At 32.8% G+C, this 20,969-nt stretch overlaps 1 protein-coding gene and 2 long non-coding RNA genes across 8 annotated transcripts in view; 1 reads left to right on the top strand and 2 right to left on the bottom strand.

Annotated features, from left to right (window-relative positions):
* Positions 1-61: 61 nt before the first annotated feature.
* LOC140671445 (nuclear receptor-binding factor 2) lies at positions 62-1,988 on the bottom strand. Of its 3 annotated transcripts, none has more exons than XM_072902745.1 (3): positions 1,945-1,988; positions 1,385-1,635; positions 62-1,276 (listed from the first exon to the last, which is right to left on the bottom strand). In XM_072902745.1, exons 1-3 carry the CDS (start codon positions 1,966-1,968, stop codon positions 796-798), a joined length of 756 nt encoding a protein of 251 aa, XP_072758846.1. In that variant the 5' UTR covers positions 1,969-1,988; the 3' UTR covers positions 62-795. The 3 variants fall into 3 exon arrangements, with proteins under 3 accessions (XP_072758846.1, XP_072758845.1, XP_072758844.1); XM_072902744.1 differs by lacking the exon at positions 1,945-1,988 and adding an exon at positions 1,702-1,863; XM_072902743.1 differs by lacking the exon at positions 1,945-1,988 and having other exon boundaries at positions 1,385-1,863.
* On the top strand, positions 1,938-15,467 carry LOC140671448 (uncharacterized). The gene is made up of 6 exons (XR_012047736.1): positions 1,938-2,431; positions 5,590-6,453; positions 6,975-7,123; positions 9,124-9,278; positions 12,441-12,678; positions 15,369-15,467. It is a non-coding gene; the product is annotated as an uncharacterized lncRNA (long non-coding RNA).
* The window catches only part of LOC140671447 (uncharacterized), a 12,290-nt gene continuing 2,701 nt past the window's right edge, over positions 11,381-20,969 (bottom strand). Inside the window, exons 2-4 of one of the 4 annotated variants that reach the window (XR_012047735.1) lie at positions 20,366-20,854; positions 12,421-19,801; positions 11,381-11,746 (exon numbers count right to left, since the gene is read on the bottom strand). This is a non-coding gene — a long non-coding RNA (uncharacterized lncRNA). Of the gene's footprint in view, positions 11,747-12,420; positions 20,855-20,969 lie in introns of all 4 variants that reach the window. The other 3 variants (XR_012047732.1, XR_012047733.1, XR_012047734.1) reach the window with 3 other exon arrangements.

Here is a 20,969-nt window from a genome sequence, read left to right as displayed (position 1 = left end):
TATATATATATTCTCTATTTTCTATTGCACATTTAAACAAGACCATCGGTTTGAAAAATCAAAAATTATATTTTTATGTTTATATATAATTATATAATATGTTGTTTATATATTTTTCACATATGTCAATATTTATAATATTTATAATATTTACAAAACGTCAAACTATCAAACACTGTAAGTCATGAACATTTATGATGTGTTCACTGCAAAGATGCTTAAAAATTATAAATTTAGCCTAGAGTACACAATACATTTCTTTATGCTTTTGCAATATATTATGCTTACTGATTGTCTCTCAATGATTAATTTATACATACTTAATTATAATTTATCAAATAACCTATCATGTTTTATCAAACTATTATATAAAAGAATAACAAAAACATTTAAAAAATTAATCATTACATGGTAATTAATATTCTACAAGTAAACAATAAAATTATCTAAAATATTAACAATGTCTTTGAACAAAAATACTAATATTTAACTAATTGATCACTTTTTTTATTTGTCTATATGATACTACGGTAAAATATTATTATATATCATTAAAATTTTAAAATATATATAGAATGATATAGAAATTATCAAACATGTTTTTATGTGTATCTCATGTTGTGAGTGCTTTAAAACAAAGATAAAACATCTTATATTGCTTATATAAAAACTTTACAAATTACATTTAATTATCAATATAATGATTTATTTGAAAACAATATTTTTACATTGCTAATTATAATTTCTCGATGATAATTTTTTTCTTTATTTCTTTTCTGCTTTTAAAACTGTTTTTTATGAAGATGAAAAATCAAAAAGGGGCATTTCAAGAGGTGTTAAAGGTGGTAATGGCGCAAGACATAAATGTTGATGTTCTTCTGATCTAATATCATCATTGGAATTTACAGAAACTGCATAGAGACGTTCTGTCAGCTGGCGCACTTCTTCTTCTTTCGCTTCCAATTGGCTAAGTAAACTTCCCACAAGAGATCGCAATTGGCTATTGACAGTTCTAAGTTCCTCTATAACAGTGCCGGTGTCTTTTGGATGTTTGAAGCTTTTTTCTTCGGCATCAGGTAAAGATATTAAGCTTAAAAGGCTATCTTGTTCATCAATAGTTTTATATATAGCTTGACGTAAGGAACCATCAAACTTATCAGTCCTTATATTTGTACAATTATCTTTTTCAGTATATTTAGCTACATGTTTACTAAGAAGATCTTTCTGATGATTTTCTAACGTTGCTTTATATTCCTCATACTGCGCTTGTTTCATTCTAAAAACAAATATATATATATATATATATATTTTTTTTTTCATCATGATAAAGTCATACAAGTATAAGATTAGAATATAAAACGAATAATTTTATAATCAAAAGTACCTGACAACAGCTGCCTGCCTTTTATGATAATCCTGTTGCAGACTGAGGGATTCTAAAGTAACAAGTGACTGAATCGGTGTCAGAAATTTTGGCGTCTCTTGAGGGGATAATGTAGGTGCGTGTACGAGGTTGGACTCGAGCTGTGCATGAGCCTTTGTCAAGAGATCAGCCACAGTTTCGTGACACTTTGCTGCTTCTTCAAATTTTCCTCTGCGCAATAATGCTTCCGCTCTTCTCTGTTTTTCATGTGCCTTAGATGAAAATATTAATATTATTTTAACAATCACACATATATTAATTCTACCGACGATGCACACATTTAATATATAATAAATACGCATAAGATATGCAGAATTCCTAATAGACTTTTGACGCGCACTCAAAATGTTTATCGAGTACCGTGTATTGTGTGTTGTTACATGTCTTTATTTCGGGATAAAATAGCGCATTACTAATTCTCTTAATAGAGATTATAAATAATTTTATTATTTTTTATTCGAGTCATAAACACAAATACATAATATAAAAAGATATTATCGATGAAAAGCAACAAGACTTGCCAAGTTCAAGGCAGACGTCTCCATGACTATCCATGACTTGTCAAAAAAATTACCATCAATTCGAAAGGAAAAAATAACTAGAGAGTGTTAGACCTACCATTATATGTGTATAACAGGAACGTCTGTTCGACGTACCGATTGGTTATCGGCTAGAGAATTTCTGGAGTCTATCAAGGTTCTAAGAATTCTCTATCCGATAGCCAATCGGTGCGTACAAACCGTTTACTCATTAGCCTAACTTTCAGTTATATTTTTTTTTTTTCTTTAAGTACCGATATAACTACCGATCATGTTATTGCTTAATTCATGCTTCAGTGACAATGTTACCAAATCATTAGAAAACGCGCGAAAAGAGTTCATTCTGGTGTCCATTCGTAATATCGCGATATGTTTTACTTGCAGATTTTTGTGCCTTCATTTTCTGTACAACTTTCTGTACTTAAAAATTGGAGAGAGAAAAATCAAAGAGAACTCGATCGTAGAAAATGTAAGTAAATTGAACTTTGATTCAATTAAGAGTTTTGGTTATGTATCATGAACTCATTTATAATTATAATTTTGAAATGCTACAATCAAAACTATTGTTCATCTGTTTATCATTTTACATATATGAGATAAGAGTAAATGACATAAAAAAAGAAAGTCTACAATATTTAATATATTTCAAAGACCAAATAAAATTACATTTTTTAGTTAGTTTCAAGTAAAGTTTGATTGTATTTAATATAATTTCAACTTGAAGTTTGGTTACAAAGTTTATAATGTTAACAATTTGAAATCTATGATATAAACATAAATAACGACTTCTTTTATACTATTGTACAAGAAAATATTTGAATATTAATTAAATATTATTATAAATTATTATAAATTTGAATATTTAATATGTATAATAGAGTAAAGTAATATATTCAATATATTTCTATGTAAAATAAGTGTATCTATGTATGGTAATCCATCAGATCTATATATGTTGCAATATGTTAAAGAAATCTACAACAGGAAATCTGACCCTTTGTGAAAAAAAAAAACATTTTTTTTTTTTTTTTTTTTTTTTTTCACCGGAAAATGTTAACGAATATAATCACATAATCACATCTATTCCATCAAGTACTTACTCTAGCAAGCTACGGCGCGTGCGCGCGCGAGCGCTCATTCTAGTGAATGGGCACGGCTTGTGAACGCAAGAGTCTGCGGCGATGTATGAATGAAATAGTAAATATAATTGACAGAAGGGCAGGCGTGGGCAGGCCAGTCGTGCGTTCAGTCAGACCAGACCAGCAGAAACAGGCGGAATGAGGTGCAAGACGGGAATGGAGCGCGAATATAGGATCGAGGTCATCACCTCTCTACTTCAGGATAAACGAGATTTTTTTTTCCTTCTTTCGTCATATTATCGTTCCCGCCAATTTTGCCTCATTCCGTTAATCCTGGTCTAATCATTAATCTATTTACCTTTTAAATTGGACTGTTTCCATTAACGAAAAAGTTGATCTTAGAAAATCACCCTCAAAAAAACAAGAAAGAGAAAACAAATCCCTCAAACGTATCCCGAAAAATTTAAAGTTATGGAAATTTTATATAATGCTATATTTCATTACTGTAGAATGAAAGGCGAATTATGAAAAAAAAAATCTATATTATATAATTTTTTTTTTTTTTAGATAACAACGAACTCAACTCATACGTGTTGGTCTACCAAGTATGTCTCGCATATTAAGATTTATTTTGGAGTAAGGAAATGCATTGCAACTTTTGCTTTATATTTATAATTATTTCTTTTGACTTTTAAAACATCCCTTTTTTTGCTTTATTTTTCGCAAATTTGTCATACATTATATTTTTAATGTGAAAAATGGCAAATATTGTCTCGAAGAGATCCGTTTGTGTGTATAGTCGATGTATCGGTAAAAGAACGTCGAAGAATATGGCGAGTTCTTGACCGGTCTGTCTTCTCCTTCTCTTCACTTCCCCTCTCTCTCTCTTTCTGTGGAGTCGTCGAGTGACGACCAAAGACGGTAGGAAGGTACGGTTTCCGGTCGCCCACGCGACAATCTAGTCAGGGAGAACTCTCTTTCTCTCTTATTCTCTTTCCCCCCTCCCCCCCTCTTTCTCTCTCCTTTTCACTCATCGACTAACGTCGTTGTGAAAATCCTCTCGATTCAGGTGTATAGATAGCGCTTAGGAGCGGTAAGTCTCTGGCGCAATAGTCCGCTACCGTAGTGGGGTGTGTGTGCGATGGGGTCTAATATTTGCGTACCTTTGCGTGACGCACCCGTCACGCGTAACGTCACCTTTGCTTTGCGTCGCACGGTGTGAGATTTACCTAATTTAGGAAGACAACTTTATGCAGTGACACATAAATATAATATAAGCATTTAACTCACATGTATTTACATCTATTTATATAATTTCATAATAATTTTGTAATTTTTATATAGCTTTTAATTCTTCTAATTAATTATCACATACACTTTTAGACACATTGCACGCATGTGTTTTCTACGAAATTAAACCAGAGAAATCAAATGTGCAACAGAATATTTTACAAATATAAAGAACAATTTTGAAAAATTACAATTAAAGAAACATATAATTTTATTAATATCATTTTGATTACTTTTAATAAAACGAATTATTACAAAAATTAGTAGCAACATTTTTTAAATGAATAGAAATATAATTACATTTTCCTTAATGTCAAGTTTCATGATTATCGAATAAACTTTATTTCCATCATTTTCATCAATATCCACTTGCATTTCGTGGGTTCGTGTATAAATTAAATATCACTTACATCTTATGTACATGAGACAAAAATCATGTGAGGAACTAATAATGATGATATGTCAATATTGAATAATGATTTTATTATTATTTTTTTTTTTTTTTTTTTTTTTTTTTTTTTTTTAGCAATATTCGCCAAAGTATGTTTTACTCGATTTCCCGATACCTCGACGAAGTGATCATGGAGGCACGTGGGCGACCGGAAACTATCCCTCCCACATTCGCGTGCCCTACCTCTTCAAAGGGAGTGTTAAAGAGAAAGAGATTCATAAAGAGTGAGGAAAGAAAGTAGAGAAAAAAAATAAGATATGTATAAAGATGTGCGTGAAAGTAGTAAAAGTTAGGATCTAGAAATCTAAGGTAAAAATGACACATCAAAAATAAATAAATAATTAATTCGAACCTGATAAAAATAAAATACCAAGATATCAACTTTCTAGTGTGTACGTTCGTGCGTACGTGTGTATGTGATTTTAATTTAGTGATATTTCAAGTTAATTTTTTTCTTACAGATGTACATACAAGATGAAAAATTTTACTTTTATGTACGACTTTTATTTATTATTTTTGTTTATATTATAACGTATAATGCATACTTGCTTTTACCTTATGTAATAGGACGTACAAATATATCATATTTAATTATTCTTGATGTTTACTTGGTTATTACTTTGATCAATATCTACTGATAAAAAATTTTAAAAAAGTTTTGACTATAAATATCTTATATCTCTTTTTACGTTGTAGTTTACACTATAAAATTAAATAAATTCTGTGATGTAGAGTCGAGAAAAAAAAATTAAAATTTAAAGTAGCCGTTTATATAAGTCTAATCATTTAACATCATATGTACTGCAGGTAATTATTACGAAGAGGAGCGTAACCGCATGGAAAAGGACTCTAGCAAGTGACAATTAAAAGATAAATCTGATATGTCATGCGGACGAAAATCATGAGCATATATGTATATGAAGAACGGGAAGAAATATGAAGAAACAGAGGATAAGAAAGACCAAAGAAAAGCAAGGGAAAAAGGTAAAAGAGAGAAAGACACTAAAACAAAAAGAACGATGATGGCGATGTAGAAGGAAACGAAAAACGAACGGGTAAATAAAGATCGACCCGTCTCCCACGCTCGTGTGACCATTGTTATTATATATCCCGTGGGGTATTGTTCCCATGGGAAAACTGGACAGGCTCGTTTTACCACCTATACCTGCGAGTGCGACAAGAGGAGAAAGGAAAGAGACAAACCGAGCGCACCAATACACTGACGTATGTAGGTCCACACATACCCACAAACACACACAAAACATACTTACGAGTCAACGGACCACAAGTTTCAAGTAAGACGAACACGGTTGTATGAGGCAACGATGCACGCATGCACAACGTACGCACGCACGCACGCGCGCGCGCGCGCGCACACAGATTTTAGATATTGTGAGGGACGTTCACCTCGCATCTCAGACCCTCGTCGAGCTCGTTCGCGGGTCCAGAGTGTATGCATGCACGTTAGTACCATTCCTGTATGAGAGACGTTATAAGGAGTAGTATCCGAAGATGTGTGCGACATGCACACACACACACACACACACACACACACACACGCGCGACTATACGCCACGAATGTCCACGACGGAGGTCTTTCGGTGGATGCTTGAGGAACAGGGTGCGGCTCAACCTACCTCGCTTGAATTACCTACCAATATTACTGTCTAGGTAGGTATATCCAAACGCAAGCGACGTGCACCGCACGGGATATTATGCCATATTTGCATCCTTGATCCAGGACACGCGTGTATCCGTAAGTCCCTTTTTTCCTTCCTTTTGATGAACCTTCTCTGTTCCTTCTTCCTTGTGATCTCTCATTATTTTAAAAGATTTTGTTCTTTTAAAAAAGAAGAGAAGAGTTTTTTTTTTAAATCATTAATACGTTCAAAAATAATATCTATCATATCAGTAAGAAATATTCTGCGTATTAAGATATATTATTAAAAACGATGAGATATACGTGTAACAATAAAAACTTTGAAGCTTTAATAATTTCGCTCAAATAAAAAAACGCGTTATAAATTTCCTTATTTCTTTATTATTCAAAGCGATATCCTTTTTATTCACAATTGATATAAAATGAGATATTTCTTCAAACATAAAAATGTTTTACATGTTGATGCGATGACGATTAATTACTTGAAATTCAATTAAATTAGACGTTAATTTAGTTTATATTATTTTCAAAGGAGATACAAAATTCAATTCCAAAATGTGATTCCTGCTATGCCTGCTCCTCTGCGTTTGATTGACCGGAAGACGCTCATAAGAGAAATTGATGCGAAGAATGTGCGATAATGAGATGGGTCATGATCATTATTTTAAAAAATTTAGAAACGTAAGTATATTTATATCGCCTTCTTCGCTCTGTCACTTTTTTAAATAACTTGCGCGTAATCATATATAAATATTTTATAACAATATAACTCAAAGAGAAAAAGAAAAGAGTAGTTAAAATAAAATAATGACATTATGTTTCTTCGGTTATGTTTTATTCGGCCGGTTATATTTGTACAATAATTATACGTAAATATTTTATGATAATATAGAAATATTTAAACAGTATTTGCTCAGAAAAAGATCTTTCTTTAAAAGAGATAAAAGAGGGAACGTATGAGAACATAAATTGTAATTAACATTTTTATCGCACGAGATCGAAAGAGCAAAGACCAATGAAAAGATTATCGCTCGATGCGATACGATACGATACGATACAACGCGACGTTACGTATCGTAATAACCCGTTAAATTTCGAATTCTTCGAATTTTTATATCATTCTAATCGTAGTAACATCGAAATACAACTGCTTTCGAGATGACACACAAGATTTATCTTACCAAACCGGATGGTCTCATCATGCGGAAACCGCTCAATTAATATAATGGAGGTTGTAATGTATTTTTTTTTTATATAATTAACATTTTCTGTGAAGAGTTAGAAGATACATAATGCCAAAAAATTTAAATTATATCATATTGGACTTGATAGTAAAGAAATTTAGATGATCGCGGTTTGAGACAAGACCTTTACATTATTTACTATTAATGTAGTAAATAATGTTCTAAGTATAATATATTAAAGTAAATTATAAAAGTATATTATAAGTCTATTATTTATGTATACGCATATTTATGTATGCACAGGCTGATCTCTCTATATCTTCAATAGGTGTCTTTTTATAGCGCATTTTTTATTAGATTGCTTGCATTTTTATTCTTTTATTGAATCTTTCATCTATAATATAAATGCCGACCTTATTAATAATAGAAGTAATAAATTTTAAGATAATAGAGCTATTTTCAAAAAAATGTATACCAAAAGTAACGAAGTGAGTCACATTTTTGTGTTAACATGTGCAATCTATGCTTTTATTGAAGAAGACCCGAATAAAGAATAAGGATTGATGGATAGGGTTGAAATTCTGTGCCATGGTTTTTTTTTTAAATAACAACCCTAGTTGCTTTTTAGAATATTTTATAACATATATTTGTACAATATTTTTTAAATTTTTTCTAGAAAAGTATTTAAAATTTTTAAAAAGTATGTTATTATTACTCCTGTATGTGATATATACGCATGCACGCACATACACAAGCATATAATTTAAAAGATTATCGGAATAAAATAATATAATATAAAAGAGTAAATATGTTAGAAGAATATGAAATGGAAGTGTAAATTTGACACTTTGACTAAGCAACTCCTGCCATCTCTCAGTGCATGCTATAACCGTATCATAAGCTAAGTAGCTGCATATCGGTGATCGTTTTGTAAATTATTAAATTGCATAATGATTGAAATTATTTGTATCTCACTTGAAAACAAATCCCAAAACTTGAAAAAATTTCAAATTAGAAATATTCGATAGAGAGTAATGTAATTTTTTATAATACTTTTCTAAAGAAATTAAATTAAATATTTTTTTATTTTTATATTTGATAACATATGTCATTGATGTTATTTATTTAATTCATATTAATAATAATGTATATGAGTTTTGTTATATATTTTTCATATATCTTTATTTCATCTTTTACACATATTGAACACTTATAAATATAGTTCTGATAATGAATCATGATGTACAAGTATATATTTAAAACCAATCCGTATAAACAGAATGTACATTTTAAATGTAACTTTGCATATTAAGACATTCCTGTTTAATTGTCGTCAAATTTTTTTTAAGCATTGCGTATATTTTGTGTTATATTATTAATAAATTACATTATATAAGTTTATTATATAGCTTCCACTGTTTACGAGCTTTGCTTTTCTCGTCAATATTTAACCGCAGTCTCTGCCTTACTCAATTGGTTCTTTTTTTTTACTTTCAGTCTCTTGGAGCGTACGCCTTAGACTTTCACCGAAAGGAACTCTTAACCGTTCATTCATAAATTGATGATTGAAGGTTCTCCTGTTCTCCGTTTGGTCACGAGTGATATGCTCATGAACGTTTCACGCGTAGTAGCACGACAGCTACAGCTCATAGGTATGCAACACCAAATAATCTTTATTAAATGCTTTGTGATCAATTAATGCCAATATAAAATTTAAAATGCATGATTTTAAAATCTATCGCGCTAATATATTGTATATGTAGCGCATTTAAATATGCAATGCTCTTTATTGCATAATAAATTTATACGAAAATTTACTTCAAAGTTTTATAGATTTTTACATATTACGTTCGATGTCTAAAGTTAGCAATAATAGTTATTAAAAGTTAATATAATACTCTTGTATTTTGAACATGCGATATTAATATTTTAATAATTGATATTTATAAAAAGATGTGCACAAGCATATAGATACATTATATATATTATTATATACATTTTTATAACAATAAAGAGAGAGTGAGAGTGAGAGAGAGAGAGAGAGAGAGAGAGAGAGAAAAGTTATAGGAGCCATTAAAACAGAATGCTTTATTAATTTCGATCACAAGTACATACTAAGGGGACATAATTAATATATTAAAAATGTATAAAATATGAAATGGATAGGCGAATTATTAAAAGGAAAAAAAGGAAGGACGCGAGAGAAGAAAAATGATGCGAAAGAAAAAAAGAAAAATAAGGAGATGAAACGGCTGAGGTAAGGAAGAAAGAAGAGAATGGTGAAAAGTATCGAGATAGCAAGAATATAGCAGGAGATATCCAAGGCGCAAGGGCGCGCCGAGGACTCTCTCGGGATGGAAAAGAAGAAGGAAGAAAAGAGGTGTGGCACACGGCACACGGATCTCTAGCATTGTCCGACGGCGCGCGGCTCGCGGCGCGCGTTCGCGTGTCAGGACTGGTCCATGCACCATCCAAATCTATGTATACGCGGCGAGATGTACGTGCATTAACCGCACTCACGCATAGAAAAGAAGTCGCCTTCGCAACCGACTGTTCGTGCACGCACGTGCGTGTGTAAGACGACTACACCACAAGCGTACGACAGACCAGACCGGTATTCAGAGTCAAAGGAGAGAGGAGCGAAAAAGAGAGAATAAGACGCGATGTGACAGACAAAGAGGATAGAGAGAAGGTTGGTAGAAGAGGGAGTAGGCACGAGCCTAACCGCAATCAACATCCCACGCGGACCAACATTTAGATGCCTTCTCTCTTTCTCTCTCTCTTTCCCTCCCTCCGTCCCTCTCTATCTCTCTTTCTCTTTTCTCTTCCCTTCAACCTTTCTCTCACTCTATTGTTTTATTTATAAACTATATATCTCTTGTTCCATTTCCTAAATTTGTTATTACTACATAAAGATTTTGCCTTGAAATTCTAATATGCTCAATTTCCAATGTTATAAATACAAATAATACGATTTCTCCGTTGTAATGAATAAACAGAGACACACTAAATTATTTTCATGTTTCTTATAGAACGTGGATTTATTAAAATTATAATCAAGAGCATAAGTTTTCGGCGCTTATTATGTTTAATTAGGAATATAATTCAACATACATACAACGAGTGTTCTTTTTTTTTTTTTTTTTTTTTTTTTTTGCAAAGCACTTTTTGTTTTCTATTATACATGTATGTTATTTATAAACTTTTTACTCGGTATACTCATTCGAACGAAAATATATTTGAAAATAATTCAATCTTAATTGCTTTCAAGCCGATCAGAATCGGTGTCGTAAATCGAACATGTTTTGTAGAGTACGGTTTGTATAGAGTACGTTAAGTGAAAGTTAAATAAGCACAACGTTATTTGTTAATCATCTGCCTCATTGTGTGTTTATTTAACCTCGTTATTTCGTTCTTTACACAAGCTGAATGCACGGACAATATTAATATTTACATATTTTAGGTACAAAGCAAATATACTGACATAAAGTTTAACTAATTACAGCAAAATTTGTTTTAATCAATCAAAATATTTTGTAGATATATTTAAATATTAACTCAACAGTGAATTATAGTAATGAAATACTTTTAATAATTTAATAAATCTAACATAAAATATGTCATTTTTTATACAGCACAAATCATATAATATTTTGACAGAAATAAAAGTAAATATAATTTATTTTTCAATTATCTTAAAAACACAGAATTTACGTTCGATGATAAATGAAATAATATAGAGTTTAAATGCATAATTGTGATAGATATCTGAAAAATTGTTTGAGAAAAATGTTTATAATATAGTAATATTTGTTTAATAGATTTTTGATATAGAGTATCTCTCTCTGTCTCTCAACAAACAGTCACAGAGAGTGAACATAAAGTTGATTCTTTTCCATGCGATCAAGTGTGTATGTGTGTAAAGTTTTAAATTGTCGAATCGTCTCGTGAAATAAGATCCAGAATAAATTACAGACAAGTCATCTCTTCTTTGGTCTCGCGTTCTTCGTTTCTTGTTTTCTGGTTCTTACGAGATCGTTTTTCCGTATGCTCCGAACAAGAGGTAGATTACGATTTCGTCCGGGACGACGAACGGACGACGGCACGTTGTGTTGTTCTCCTAAAAAAAGAGAAAAAAGAGAACTCGTTGTGCCTTGACGCGATAAAGAGCAACGATCTGGACAGCTCCAAGTGGTAGAGTAATATAATAGCCAGAACGAAATCGTATTAGGGTAACGGAGAAACGTTTATTCGGGTTTTTATTGAATCAATGTAGCATGTACGAGTATGTCACTTTGCTTCTTTTTCTCTGTCCCTTACACATCTTTTTATACATACATCAATCATTATAATGGCATTGACAATGCCTAGTAGATGGCTAAAAATTACAATTTCTCTCGTGTAACTTTCTAGTTTTTTAATGTCAAACAATCTGCTACGATCATCAAGCTTTTTTCTTGTATGTATCACAATTCAATTTAGCCTGGAATATCATTTAAATTTGTCCAATGTGATATCTTAACAAGAAAAGAAAAAGAAATTACAAGATTTAAATTTTAAATTAATGTAATGAAATATTAAACATATTGGGAAATATATGTATATTGTACATTTTGATTGAAAGAAGACTTCAAACGAAAAAAAAAAAAACAAAGAGAAGCAATAATTGATTTTGTTTGCCTTTTTTGCAACACATTATTTCTACTGTAACTGATAAAAAAAATATTGGAAAAGTAGTTGTATATTTTCCACTTAATTTTTGAAAATTGTATTATATATAAAATTCTCATTTACCTTATTTTGTATGTTTACAGATTTTATAAATATAATATTCTTCACTTTTGATATCATCGAAATATTTAACTTGGACAAGATAGTGAAATGAAATAATACACAACTTGATTATCAGTTGGACGAAAAACAGAGTGTCTTCTGCCTGGAAAAACATGGAAAACCAGACATTTTCAAGGATTTCTTTTTTGTGGAAAAATCAGGAAAGTCTCATTGAATTTTATTGGGATTCAGGGAATTTTTTTGAAAATTCTCTTCTTGGTAATTTTGTTTTCATATCGTAAACAGGCATGTGTGTGTGTGAAACTGGCGTCTCACTTTGTGAAAACACATTAATTGTTGAGTTTTGTGGCTTTATTTTCAATAGTTTTTTAATAGTATTCTAGAATTCTTGATAAATTAAACAAAAAAAATGTTTCAGGACAAACTGAGACGCCAAATTCACGCTGCTTATTTTCCAGCATTTGTTAAGCATTTGACAATTTTACAATAGTTTTACAAAAAAGTCTATGCATAAAAATTATTAGAATATTAATTAAACAAAATCGTCAAAGATATATTAATTAATAAAAATATTGCCCGTGATTTTTCATATACATATAATATTAATATATTCCACGATTACAAATATATATTCTAATATTTATTATTATATTTTCACCAAGTTGAGAAAAATTACCATCGTATTATTTCGCGGAGCGACGTAATAATGAATAAGAAAGATAATAATACAGAATTAACACGTGCAGCGTGAAGCGTATTACAGACAAAAAACATTGCGGACAATTTTTTCAAAATTAGTCGGCGGGTGTTATACGCGACACAGGTTGTGTTCTAAAATTCACTGCCAGTATTGCCAACATATCGTCATCCTTGTTGTTTACTGAATAGTAGACAAAGATGACACCATGCTGACAGTGATGTTTGGAACACAGCCACAGTTGCTTCACCCGCGCACGTGATATCAAATACAAAAGTCATCTACATCTTACTTCGTTACTGAGATTAGGTCCGGTATGTGCACGTCACAGTCGCAGTCTCCGCGGAGCCGAGCCGAACAGGGTTGAGTTGACTCGAATTGGTTTCCATTTGGCCAAATATCGCGTACAAGCATCGGGAGTGAATTGAAGCTTACGGGCCATAATCTCGAGACAGATTTATTTCGCACGCAATTGGTGAGCGATGGTGTTTCGCGACCTTGGAGATCTTCCGATCCTGCAACTGCGTCGTTTCACCGTCATGTTCCTATACGCCGGTGCCGTTACTTTTGCGCATATTTCGACGGCTATTCGCTTGATCGACAAACGTCGCGAGTTTTGTAACATTTCGAAGAGTACCCGAGTGTTCGACGATTCGTGAGTATCAAGGGACGTGCCTAACAATCGCGAATTCATCGAAAACTGATTCGGATTGCATGAGAAAAGGGGGGAAGGAAAGTCGAATCGCGCGCGAACGAGTGTCGGGAGTGTCGAATTCAAAGATGGACATTTATTTCGTTATACAGGGTGTTCGGTAAAGATTGAATCAACGCTTACTGCTAACAATTACTGCAAAAATCGCAAAATGGTAAAGGACTTTTCTGTTCAGTTTAATGCGCTCTACCTGCTCACGAACGTTGATTCAATCTTTACCAAACACCCTGTATAATACATATCTATTAATTCGTAAAAAAGTACATACCGACTTTTTTGTATGTATATAATATGGTGATTTTGTTATCACTCGTGCGGCGATATATAAGCGGTATAAATATTGGTCCGACATAGATTTCGTGTCTCAATAAACGTAAAATCTATCGAAATCGGCAGTGTCGTGCAAAATGTCACGCGAGTATTTTGTGAATGTTTTTGAAGATACATCAACGAAGTATTAGGAGAAAATAACCGGGCCTGGGATGGCGTAGGGTTTTGTGGCAGCAATCAGATAATTTTAATTTATACATACGAGGTAATTGATTACGTATTATTCGCGGAATTAATTTTTTTGTTGCGATTATCGCATAGCATATTTTGTACAATTTTATTTGACTGTGTATGAAGCTGACGTCTTACTTCGCGAAAACTTGTATTAATTATTAAGTTGAGAGTTTTAAGATTTTATTTTTAATAGTGCTAGAAATCTTGATAGATTAAACAAAGTGCCAAAGAATAATTTAAAAGAATAGCTTGAGAAAAAATCGAGATAAATTGACACCAGATTCATGCTGCGTCTCATTTTGTCCTTTGATGATTTTTTTTAGTATTCTTGTTAGATTTCAAGTGTTTGAGAGTGCTGCAATAGTTCTACAAAAATTTTTGTGCACAGAAATTAGTTATACAAATTAATTCACCCGAGTCGTTGAACATAAATGAGATTTCAGATGTTATATCAGCGTCTCGATCTAATTTGTTTAATAAATATTTTAATAATTTTTACACATACCTAGAACTTTGTTCAGAAAATATTACTGATTGTAAAACGACCCAAAAAAAACATGAAATCTCATTTAAAGTCGATAAAACAATCGAAATATAATCAGCGTCTTAGCTGAGTATTTGTACGTCTCGACTAATTTAATTTATTTAATAAATATTCTGATAATTTTTATGCATAGAATCCACTCTGGAAATTAAAAGTGACTATAAACTTAAATCTCATTAAAGTCAATAGAACTATGAAATACGATCAGTCTCATCTTGATATTTATACGTCTGGTGTTTCAGACCATCTAATTTGTTTAATAAATATTCTAATAATTTTGATGTATAGAACTTTCCTCTTTGGAAATTAAAAATAAAGTGATTACAGAATAACGAAATCTCATTAAGCGATAGAACTATGAAATATGACCAACGTTTAATTTGATTAATTTTAGTTTATATATATATATATATATACACATACACATACACATACACATACACATACACATACACACACATATCACGCGTTATGTGATTTGATTTGAGCAGAGCTCCTTCGTAGCAAGCGCGCGTGGGACATGCTGCCTTGTCGCGTGCCTCGCCACTTCTTCAGTGTCGCTCAACCATAAGTTCCTTTCGTGTGTGCACCATGGTATATAAAATTATTTCACAGAATTATTTCCCGTATAACACACATAGAGTTTATAGAAAATATTATTCGATTAAATTTTTACTTTGGTTTGTTATTTTATTTCTTATACATATATTATTATATTCCTTATCCACATTATCGAAATTCTATCAGAAAAATACTCCTCAATACTTCTATGCAATCGAATACCTCTATGTTATTAAAAAAATTATATCTGTATTTTGTACTGTTACTTGTAAGTTATTTAAATCAAACTTTGTACATACTCAACTTTTTCCATACATCTGTCTGAATGAATTATATAATATTATATTTACTGTATTACATCTACTTTCACATTTGAGAGACTAGCACACGTTCTCAGAAGTTAATGTCTTTATCGATATATGTTTCTGCAAATTTTCTATAAATGATTGATACGATTTGTTTTGTTAACAAAAGACTTTTGCACAAACTCGACTTTACTCAAACTCGTGGATAACATGCAAATCTACAAGTTACTGTAAGGATATTTTTTTTTTTTTTTTAACGATTGTTATTTCATTTTCAATGAGAATCGTTTAGATAATTATCCCAAAGACAGTTTCAAAAATGACGCAGAAAGCGAAATATTTAAGGAATATATAAGAAAGAGACTCTCGAATAAAATTTTCTACCACAGCAAAGTATGAGATAGGAGACATAGCTCGCTTACCATTTCGACACACGAATGATATCATCGCAGGAACGGATTCAGTTATTCTAACAACGCGCGCGCATTCACTTATCGCAAGTGATTTAGCTGCAAGCCAAATTTTTAAATATCCAAATACGATATCAAAATTTCAAAAATCTAAACATATCTTTCTCTTTCTTTTCTGCTAATTACATTAAATATACATCCACATAATAGTGTAATTTTATAATTTTGTTTTAACGAAACATGTAATGAATGAATTTGGGAATATTTAAAATTCTACGATTCCGGATGTAAAGACTTTTTATCGATTTTTCAAACGTTTCTTATTCAGACTCCATTTGACGCTGGCGCCTCGCCAGCAAGGTATCGCGCGAGACGTAAGAAAGAGAAGGCTTAATTCGCCGTGCATTTCCCCTTATTTGGGCTTCCGCGCTCGATCAGACTGCAGGAGGGAGCGTAACAACTTGGGAGGGAACGAGAGGGCCGAGCCTCGGAGATGTATGGCGAGAGGACTCGTTGAGTGATGAATGTATATACCCGTCTCATTCACCTCCTACCCTATTCGGTGACAAGTCAGACCAGAGGACCGTCTAATACATCGCGTCAAATTTATTCACGAAAAGATCCCGCCTTTTCCACCTTTTTTTAATGCTCGCTTCTACATAAAAATTCAAAATTTGCCTCTCTCTTTTTCTTTAATTCGTGATACTATTTCTGGAGAGTATTTCGAAGTAATGCAAATTTTATTAGATTTATTCGCACAATCTATTCTTTAACTCGCTTTTCAAGATTCTCCGTAAAATGAATTGCAAGCTTAGAATTGATAATGAACAGTAGTGCATGTATTTGTATTAAAATTGATTTGCAAATCCAACAATCTTAGATTTTAGAGGCATCAAATGTGTTGTGACTAATATCATACAAAAGAAATTATTCAATTTAGTTTACATACAAGATGATTCGTGCGTGCTATAAGCTGTTATTATTCTTATATTATTGTATCTATCAGAGTGTCTACTCAAATCTTGTAAAAAGAATTCTTTAATTTTTTTTTTCGAGTATTTTGTTCAAAATTCCAAGTAAAAAGAATATTTTCAAGACATTTTTTTAATACAATTTCTCTAAAATAAATTTATTTCATACGTTTTTCATAATGTTTCTCATACATGTAAGCTATTGAATATATATAAAAAAGAAATATATTTTAAATGCATAATTTGTTTGGCTGACTAATTTGTGTGTGTGTGTGAAACTAGCGTCTTATTTCGTGGAAACTCATTAATTATTAAGAGTGTTTGCTTTAATAATTTTAAAGTTTTTCACAAATTAAACAAATAGCTATGACCATTTACTAAAAAAAAATTGTTCAGGACAAACTAAAACACCGACGCTGCGTCTTACTTTATCTGCCGACGATTTTTTAAGCATTTCTTGTCAAACATTTTAAACGCTTAAGATTTTCACAAAAAGTTCTGTGCGTAAAAATTATTAGACTATTAATTAAACAAACTACTAAATTAAACGTCATATTTCATGGGTCTATCAATTAATGAAATTTCGTTATTCTGTAATCACTTTTTTTTTTTAATTTCCAGAGAGAAAGTTCTAAACATATGTGTGTATATATATATATTTATATACACACACACTATGTATTTTCTGGCATAAAAGCACATTAGAAAAAATTTGTTTGCATCGCACAATCCACATGTATCTTAGCGGATTATGCGATATAGTACAGCAGATATTATTGAATATCAAATATTTGCATATATAATAATAAAAAGATATACTCGACAAAATTCGCAATAATAAAGGATACATCATGTATGACGCTTGTATATGATTTAATTACTAATTGCTAACGTATGAGATAAAATTTCTTACATCTTGTAATATCCTTCAGTTATTTACGAGCCCCGAGAACACGCAGTCTTGGAGGCATGACCGAGTCGATCTGACCTCATCGGATGTGGCTCTGATTTGCTCAATTCATCCACGACGTTTCTATGCTCGTGCGCGGTCGCGTACAGCTCTCACGGGCGCTTTAATACACGGTCGTCTTGCGCGGAAAAAGAGCCTCTGCGCGATTGCTATCGTCTCTGCCTCATTATTCCATTATGATGGCGTGTGGCGTGTGCCATACCCCATCCGCCTTGCCTTCTCAGCGTTGACCGCTCTCTCCTCCCACTTTTTCTTTTCTCTTTCTCTCTCTCTCTCTCTCTCTCTCTCTCTCTCTCTCTGATTCTCCTTTTTCTTCCTACCCTCCCATCTTCTTCTCTGGCGTTTTCCTTCCTATCCGTTTTCTCTTTCTCATTCATCCATCGACCCATCTTGGTTCATGTTCCTGTGGCTTCCTTCGTACGGAGCACCGATAGAGAGACACGCGTACACATCTTCGTGACGATGATGTGCGTGATATTACGCGCCGGAATACGTGGAGCCAACACCAACGAGAAAGAGAGAAAACGAGAGAAAAAAAGGAGAGGGAAAGAGAGAAAGTGAGATGATGAGAGAATGTTATGAAGAGAAAAGGAACGTGAAAGAGCGACAAAGAGGTATAAAAGGTAGAAGAGTAGGTGGGATAAGGATAGGATATGAGGGATGGATGATGAGGACGAGGCAGGACAGAGACTCTCAAACGGTTCGAAACAGGTTCCAGGACCGTTGCCTTACTTCGATCCCTCTCTGGTGGGTGGAGAACGAGTTACAGTACGCATACGCGCGCTAGCCGTGAAAGACAGCTGGGTTTTGGTTACGCGCGAGCGTGCCGAAGTTGGAAGAAGAGAAGAAAGAGGATAATAAAATGAGAAAGAAAGAATTTCTCTCTTCCGAACCGTACATATTAAATGAAGTAAACATTAATGTTTCTCAAAAACAGACTCTTATCAACGTGTGAGCAAGAGCATAGAAGCAAAAGAACGTAAAGTAATTTGGATCGATGAGCAAACATTTTTCTATCATATCCAAAGGAGACACTAATCTTTCATTTTATAATTAATTATTACAACAATTGAAATTGAAAAACATTGAAAATATAAAATAAGAAAAACTTGTACTGCAATTCAATTCGCTCATTTTATTTAAATTGTATGAATTAGTAATCAATTTGAATTATGAGAAAAGCAGAAAAGAAATTAGAAAACGTCAAGTGTAAAGCTTAAGTAAACCATTTCATGTTTTTCTCTCTCATTGTCGATTAATTCGCAAATTTTTGTTTATTGCACTTGGTTAATAAAATTGTCTGTTTAAGTTTTACTTAGCTTTTTCAGTGCACTCTAGTTCTATTCAACGACAGATTACAGATAAGGCGCGCGCCTGACTCTCGAACCATCTCATCCTGACTAATTACGGCGAAGCCACGAGCGACACCAGATTAGCATTCTGGTCGCCTTAGATATGAGAAGTTGCGAATGAACGTTACCTTCATTACGAAGAGGGGAGTATGTTTCTGACTATAGTATATCCGCTCTCTCCTTCTTTTTCTCTCTCTCTCTCTCTCACTCTCCCTCTGAGAGACATAATTTGAAATTGTCGGTTGGGTCAAAGAGCAGAGCTCGACTACTTAAGCGAGTTAACTCTGGTGTTCTTCGGGGTCACGTGCCACAGCTTCTTCTCCTGCTGTAATCTCTCCTACTGTTGCCCTTGTTCCTTATTTTTATAATATGAAAAAAAAAAAATTATCAATATGATTTAACACGGATATCACGAGATATATCATTGAATTGCATCTATCTTTACGATCATATTACTTAGTACATGGCAGTGAGAGATAGTTGCGAAATTATATATATATAATAAAAACTGTACATTGAATCTTGGAATGGGAACGAAAGACTCGCAAGCATACCATTGGCGAGTCGCAAAAATCCGCCATTAAAATTTGCGAGCCGCGAATCGAGCTCCTCCCATCGCGGTGTTCAAGATGTGCGCTTCGCACTGAATTATCGCATGCGTCATAATGATGATACTCTTATCTTTCTTAAATTGCAATTGTCTTACCGACATTTTAATCAAATGAGCGAATATTAAGTGCGCGTTATACCATCTTCATTCATTTAATTATATGATTAAAAATGCAAATTCATTTACAATTTTAATAAAAAAAAAAAAAAAATAAATAAATAAAGATGAGAGGGAGGAAGAATTAAATTAACAATTGTGGTGAAAAATGCCATTGTTAAAGATATGTCATCAAAAAAGTCTCGACGATACCTGACAATGACGACGTGTTGTGACGGTATTGACAGTGACAACGACGACAAGACGACGGTGACGACAACGACGGAAACAGCTACGACAACAAAATCTCTATGGCGGTGGCATAATCACAGGCGTGTGCGCGCCATATCGGGTAAGACTATTTTACGTAGGTTTAACATCTATCTCGCCTCCTCCCACCCTATAGCCTCGTGTTACCGAGCAAACACACCTTTTTAGCGGCATTTCATTAATATCATAATGGCAATGGAGATCAAGCGAATGAGTCGGCTTGGTGTACCCTAGGGCGAGTACCAAGAGGCGCTTCTTCGTGGCCAACGCCTCTCGCCGTACGCTAACTGTCTCGCGTCGGAGTGGATCATTTGTCTTCCTCAGCAAACTACAACTACGCATGTTGTAGACTCCAGCGACTCTCCGAGCAGTTGGGCACGAGTCATTCTGGCAAAATTATCGCGCCGTGGAAACATTGGCAGTATTTTATACCTAAAACAAATGTTCATATTTTTAAATATAATGATAAATCAATTTCTAATTAAACAAAAATTGTTTAGATTGCAAAATAACAAAGCAACGGTAAATTAAAATTACGTGATTTAAC

This window comes from Anoplolepis gracilipes, chromosome 11 (genome assembly GCF_047496725.1).
Source record: "Anoplolepis gracilipes chromosome 11, ASM4749672v1, whole genome shotgun sequence".
NCBI classification, from domain to species: domain Eukaryota; kingdom Metazoa; phylum Arthropoda; class Insecta; order Hymenoptera; family Formicidae; genus Anoplolepis; species Anoplolepis gracilipes.
The sequence above is the reverse complement of the archived record's forward strand: the minus strand, read 5'-3'. Positions and strand labels throughout refer to the sequence as shown.

Bases quoted from the DNA above. Each gene is read 5' to 3' on its own strand.
- LOC140671445 (XM_072902743.1), bottom strand. From the start codon at position 1,725: ATGCGTATTTATTATATATTAAATGTGTGCATCGTCGGTAGAATTAAT. The intron at 1,277-1,384 runs GTACTTTTGATT...ATTTGTTTTTAG, and splicing joins AGGCAGGCAGCTGTTGTCAG to AATGAAACAAGCGCAGTATG.